Consider the following 6,043-nt stretch of genomic DNA (forward strand, 5'->3'; position numbering starts at 1 on the left):
ATTTGATGCTCTCATGACCTCCTCTGAAGGCGACTCACCCGATCGAAGACGAAAACGCGGCCTCGAATACGATGATAGCGACCTTAGGCCGTCTAAAGGTCCCCGGTTAAACGACGATGGGCAGTATCCACGACCTAGCCGAGGTGGCTTTGGTGGTCGAGGAGAGCGCGGAGGTCGCATGATGATTTCCGGCCGAGCGGATTACATGGACGGAGGGATGAACGGCGCGATGGATATGGGTATGGGTGGTGGAATGATGAATGGACGAGGGGCATATCGTCCACCAGACCGGGGCAGGGGTATATGCCGAGATTATCACAGTGCGTTGCAAGGACCCTTCACGTCGTGTCAAGCTCACATGGTTTCTTTTCCCGAGCACAGATAATGGCTATTGTGCACGCGGCGCGTTCTGCAAGTATAGTCATGGCGAAGACGCTGTCGTACCGGGACAGCTGTTCCCGATGAACGGCATGCCCGGCGGGTCATATCCAATGATGGGCACGGGTGACATGGCTTTCCAGATGGCAGGAGGTGCCAACGCGCCGTACAACCCGCACGAACGGATGGATATGCGTCCGATGGTTGGTGGAAGTATGGGCATGGGCACCGGCAGGACCCCACATACGCGGACGCCGATGCTCTCTCGACACGGCGACGTGAACAGCACCATGGCTGGCAAGCCTGGTGAGCTACCAGTAATACAAGACCTGACTCCTCGAACGCCAGAGAAGGAGGAGACACAGCAGGCTCATGTTACCAGCTCGACGAATGGTGCCATGCAGGGTATCGAAGGGCCGGCAGTGCGAGACTTGAGTCTGCCCATGAATCCCACGACAATGAATCCCATGGCTGGCTTGCAGAACACTTTCCCTCGTCAAAGAAATGGCCCAATGGCGCCGAAGGGCACGTTCAGGGAGACGCCAGGCTTCCTTGGCGAACGTCGACAAGACAAGACGCTGGTAGTAGAGAAGATTCCCGGGGACAAGCTGAGCCTGGGCTCCATTAACGACTGGTTCAAGCGCTTCGGGACGGTTACAAACGTTGCGGTCGATGCCTCTGGCGCGAAGGCTTTGGTCAGTTTCTCCACCCATGAGGAGGCGTATGCGGCTTGGAAGTCAGAAGATGCTGTCTTTGGAAATCGTTTCGTCAAGGTCTTCTGGCATCGGCCAATGGAGGGACATGGTCGGGTTGGCGCTCGTATGCTCGCAGCTTCCGCACCTCTTGTCGCCAAAGTCGCAAGCAAGGAGACTCCCCAGGCTCCGAAACCTGCTGCACCTGCACCTGCACCCGCCGCCCCTGCGAACGCGGCTCCCCGTAAACCCGCCCCGTCATCCGCCGTCTCGGCGCTTGCCGAAAAGCAGAAGCTGCTTGAGAAGCAGATTGCCGAGCAGAAGTCACTCATGGAGCGGCTGTCGACTGCTTCGCAGGAGGAGAAGAAGGAGATTATGGCGCGCTTGCGCAAGCTGAACGAGGAGATGAAGCCCTCGCCGCCGGAGTCGTCACCTGCTGGGCAGCCCTCATCGGGCAAGGGTTCGCCTGGCTCGACGCCGCGGACGGAGGAGCAGACGCAGAAGGAGCGTGAACGTCTCGACAAGGAGCTCGATCTGCACTACGCCGCAACAGCCACAGAGGGCGAGGGAGAAGAGAGCACCGAGGAGCTCAAGGCGCGCTTAGAGAGGCTCAAGGCTGAGGCAGCAAGCTTGGGTATCTCAACGGATGGCTCTGAAGGGGCACCATCGTACGGTGGAGGCGCGTACCGCCCGTATCGTGGACGCGGCAGGGGCGGACGAGGCTTCTTCCGTGGTGCCATGCGAGGTGGTCCACCGCGCACGAGCATGAAGCTCGACAACCGCCCGAAAAAGCTGCTTCTTAAGGGTGCCGGTAGCGATCAGTTGCAGAGTGTGCGGGATTGGTACGAGGTAAGCACTCGCCACCTGATCAATAGTTTTTGTTTGAGGTCTGACATTTCCAAATAGACTGCTGGGCAGGTGGATAGTGTGGACATCGCAGACGATGGTGACCTCTTGGTGTCCTTCAAATCTCGTGCCGCTGCCGAACAAGGGCTGGCGAAGGGCACAAACATCCCCTCGGTCGGCTCGGTCCAGGTATCTTGGTACATCGGCCAACCCCCGAACATGACGAATACGCAAAAGGTACCACCAGCATCCGTCGACCCCCCTGCTGGCGGCGAAGAGCACTCAGAGCCGCGCCCCACGTCGCCTGTGCACGATGATACACACATGCCAGAAGAGGAGATGGTGTCCAGCGGTTGGGGAGGCGTTGACGACGCCGGCGACGATTTCGATTTTGGCATGCTTTGATGCACCATGCGCTAGCCCTCAGTACCTTAATTCTCTAACGCTTTCTGGATGCTTTTAATCGCGTGCTGTATCCCTCTCTGTTTTGTGTATGTTCTAGTTGTTGACCTCGGTTGCTAAACTTTAAAGATGCCTTTGGTCCGTCCACATACGGCCAGGCGCTGAGGCCTATTTGGCTGCATTGCATTTTGTGTTATCTACCGGACATATGGCATGCTATGGTGAGTGATGTAAGGGACAACCAGATACTCCTGACTTGCATCCTGCGTGAGAGATACAAGATAGCAATAAATAGTGCAAGAATGCAGGTCTAATTACCATTAACCTTTCTACAATGGTCTTGGGACGAGAGTTGAGACAAGTGAAAAACCCCATCTAGTGTCTGTTGGCCTATGCATATGGTATAACGATGCAGTGAAAAGATCTTGATCTATCACCGATCTAGAGGGTTGGATGATGACGAGTGTGATATCCGTCCAGAGGGTATAATCTCCAACTGTGTCTGCCTCCGCGACCGTCCCCGCGCGCCGTCGCTTTCGTACACCGACTCAGCCAAGTCGGCAAGATTGCTATATCTCGCCGGCACGTCCGCCTGAGCGCCGTCCTCGTGCCTCTGCTTGCGCAGCCTGGACCGCGAACGGGATGCTGGCGAATGCTGAGATGCGGTGCGCGGGGAGGATGGGACAGGATCCTGTGAGACATTTGGAACTGATGCAGCAGGCCTGTGTCTACTTCGGCTCCGCGACTTCGTGACTAAGAAAAACCACGCATTGTCAGAAAAAGCGCGTACGCTCAACGACGGAGACTTACGTGGCATAACCATGGCTTCGTCGGAAGTGCTGCATCCGTCACTGCCGTTCGCCGTCAGCCACTGATCCGCGTAAACGCTTGACCGCGCCAGCAGCGGATTGTTGTACATGGGCTGCCCTTCCCGAGCGTACACCGCCTGCGAGGCCAGGGGTGCAGGCAGGACAATCTGCACACTGCTTCCAGGTCGGTGAGGCGGTCCGCCGTGATGGCTTGTAGCGACACTACGCCCCGTAAAGCCGCTTCCGCTCGTTGGCGAGTCGGAAATTTGCGACAGCCTCTGGCCGCGCGATGCTGAGGGAACGCGAGGGCGTGAGTGAGAACTGGGCGGGCGCGACATTTGTCCGCTCCGTGGGCGGCCCGTGCTCTCGGAGATGGGCGAAGGCGAAAGTGAGGTGGCAGAGGGTAAAGAACTTTGTGAGCCAGAGGCACTTTCGGCAAGGGTGTTGCGAGAGCTCGAGGCATCGGAGGCTCGGTAAAAGGAAGGGTTCGGAGGGTATAGTTTGCCGCCGTCCTCCTGAGAAGGCATGGTGCTCTCCGCTGTCATTTCATCTGTGTATAAACTAAGGTTCTTCTCGGGCTGGGTAAGTAAGGAGACGGCGCTGCCGGTGTATGGCGAACGAATGGGAGAATCCACCCATGTTCCCGGTCTACTTTTAGCGTTTGCGGCTTCAGTGAATGCGGCGCGTTGCTGTTCTCGGCGGTGGTGGGCGAGCTCTTGGACCGGAGGAAGAGGCACAGATGCTCTCGAGCCGCAACACCGAACGAGAAAACGCCATAGGAATAGTGTGAGGGCCAGAAGAAAGACGCAGCCACAGACGACTGCAATCACTATTATCGTGCCCGTCGAAAGGCCGCTTCCGCCGCCGCCTCCATCGCGCACGTTGAAACGGAATTTGGAGCTGTTCGGGGTATCATGCATGTGCTGTGTCGTGCAACTACAACCAAACGAGTGTCGGTAAAGCAAAAGAAGGTTGGAGACCACTGAATAATGGCCTTGGAGACGAGGACTGACGGAGGCAGAATAAAAAGTCAGGTCAGCCTCCGAAGCGGTGGCTGGGCGGCGACAGTATGATAGATGGACGCTTGCCTGGAATCAGACCGTGGGTATTTTTGGAGTTTGTTTATATTCAAACATACAGAGTTGCTCAGGTGGTGTCAACAGCTGCCACCCGTCGCGTCGTCGTCGTCGATGGTAGCGTCGTGAAAGACAACATTCTGTTCCGGACAATTTCGTTCGTCTGTGCGGTTACATGGGCGTCAGCGCGGTGCCTCGCTCGGAGCGCCTGTCGAGCCTGATCTTATCTTATCGGGCGACCCTGTTCAACACGAAAACGCGATCATGGCACTGGTTCTCTCGCGGTCGCCTCCCAGTCACCCCACCCCATGAGCATGGCCCTCGCTGGCCCCTCTCGAAGACAGACAGCACGCTCAATCCAGTCTGCAACGTCTTCTGACAAACAGCCCCCGCCGCCCAAGGTCGTCAAACCAGCCAGCCTCGCCCGCCGCCTGCTTTTCCCGCAACTCCCAGCTGATTCGGACCTTCCTCCGCTACTCATTTCCCCGTCGGTGACGCCAGAGCTCAACGATGAGCTTTATAACTTCGTAGCAACCGCTCTCAGAGCATACGTGCACCCCTGGTGGACGAAGATTACGCGTTATGACAAGGAGTTCTTACCCGCTATTACGCGTGTCGTGACCAATATCGTACAGGTCCTGGAGGCGCGTCTGACCGAGACAGACCTGTCGCCACTAGTTTTTCGAGACATTCCAATGCTTGTCTCCACCCACTACACCGATTATCGCAACGCACAAGCGAAATTGCAAACATCGTATGCCTCAGGCGGTGCCGCTACATTACCGCAACTCTTCCACCAGTTACAGCCGCATATGGCCGTGTCCGCCGACGGGAAGGTTGACGAGGCATATATTAGGCAAGCACTGGACGATGTTCTCAGGACCTGCTTACCTCCTGCGGACTACGAACCGGAAACCGAGCGGTACATAGTACGGGAAATCCTCGTAGATGTGGTGCAGGGCGGTATCGTTCCAAAGGTCACTCAGCCCTGGTTCATACACAGGACTATCTTGACGCTCCTTGGCCTTGAGAAGCGCAAACAAAGTGAGGTAAGCTATGTATTATCGAGTATCTCAGTCGGTTTGTGCATGGAAGTGCACCAGCTATCGTCTTATATCCAATATCTCAGCTCTAGCTCTGTTGAGGGTGCAGTACTGAATTATATTAGCTCACAGATCTTGCGACAGAAGGCCTAACGACACCGCAACGTCCGCCCTTGCAGAGGACTTCGTCGTACTCGCGTTCTTTCCAGTCACTCGTCATCTTTATACTTTCTACAGTTCGATCGGTTTCTGGGGCATGTTTGGCTCTCATGCATGCATACCGGAATGCAAGAGATACCATCAGGAAAGTGAATCAATCTAGGGAACTCTTTCCGACCCCTGCAGCGGGGAGTGAGAAAGAGAAGCCGCGGAAAACGATACCCGGCAGCTTGGACCCTCTGAGCCCTGTTCCTGCCTCTGCGGCATTCGCTCCCGCGTCTCCGCCACCTTCTCCTCTCCCTTCATCGCCAATACTATCCTTTGCTGGCCCAACAGCGCCCTCTATACCCACCCTGTCTGCTATACCCTCTTTTACACCTCCTGTTCAGCCCCAGCCGAACTATGTCCAGCCTATCTTACAGCTTATCAGCACTATTATCACTGGTCCCGCTTCTTCAACGACACCGCCAAGAAGCGTTCCTCTTGCCCTCACACATCTCCTTACGCTAATCCTCACGCCTTTCACGTCTCTCCTATCACGCCTCCTCCCGCACCTTCTCTACACTCATGCCTTTTCTCCCGACTCGCTACTCACCATCCTTCAAACAGCGCGAAACACCATGTTCCCTGGCGGCTGG

The 6,043-nt window shown here is 56.4% G+C and overlaps 3 protein-coding genes across 3 annotated transcripts in view; 2 read left to right on the forward strand and 1 right to left on the reverse strand.

Moving 5' to 3' along the window:
• Positions 1 to 2,321, forward strand: part of PHACADRAFT_24127 (uncharacterized protein) — a gene marked incomplete at both ends in the record, with an annotated part of 3,436 nt that extends 1,115 nt beyond the window's left edge. The window contains 3 exons of the mRNA XM_007389516.1: positions 49 to 320; positions 382 to 1,919; positions 1,977 to 2,321. Of these exons, the coding sequence (XP_007389578.1) occupies positions 49 to 320; positions 382 to 1,919; positions 1,977 to 2,321 (2,155 nt within the window). The remainder of the gene's footprint in view (positions 1 to 48; positions 321 to 381; positions 1,920 to 1,976) is intronic.
• Positions 2,322 to 2,751: 430 nt separating this feature from the next.
• On the reverse strand, positions 2,752 to 3,654 carry PHACADRAFT_190023 (uncharacterized protein; the record flags this gene model as incomplete). Its single annotated transcript, XM_007390276.1, has 2 exons — positions 2,752 to 3,071; positions 3,129 to 3,654. 2 exons carry the CDS (start codon positions 3,652 to 3,654, stop codon positions 2,752 to 2,754), a joined length of 846 nt encoding a protein of 281 aa, XP_007390338.1.
• A 462-nt stretch (positions 3,655 to 4,116) lies between these two features.
• On the forward strand, positions 4,117 to 5,399 carry PHACADRAFT_156025 (uncharacterized protein; the record flags this gene model as incomplete). The annotated part of the gene is made up of 3 exons (XM_007390277.1): positions 4,117 to 4,144; positions 4,552 to 5,252; positions 5,307 to 5,399. 3 exons carry the CDS (start codon positions 4,117 to 4,119, stop codon positions 5,397 to 5,399), a joined length of 822 nt encoding a protein of 273 aa, XP_007390339.1.
• Positions 5,400 to 6,043: the final 644 nt, after the last annotated feature.

The sequence above is a fragment of the Phanerochaete carnosa genome (genome assembly GCF_000300595.1).
Source record: "Phanerochaete carnosa HHB-10118-sp unplaced genomic scaffold PHACAscaffold_1, whole genome shotgun sequence".
NCBI classification, from domain to species: Eukaryota; Fungi; Basidiomycota; class Agaricomycetes; order Polyporales; family Phanerochaetaceae; genus Phanerochaete; species Phanerochaete carnosa.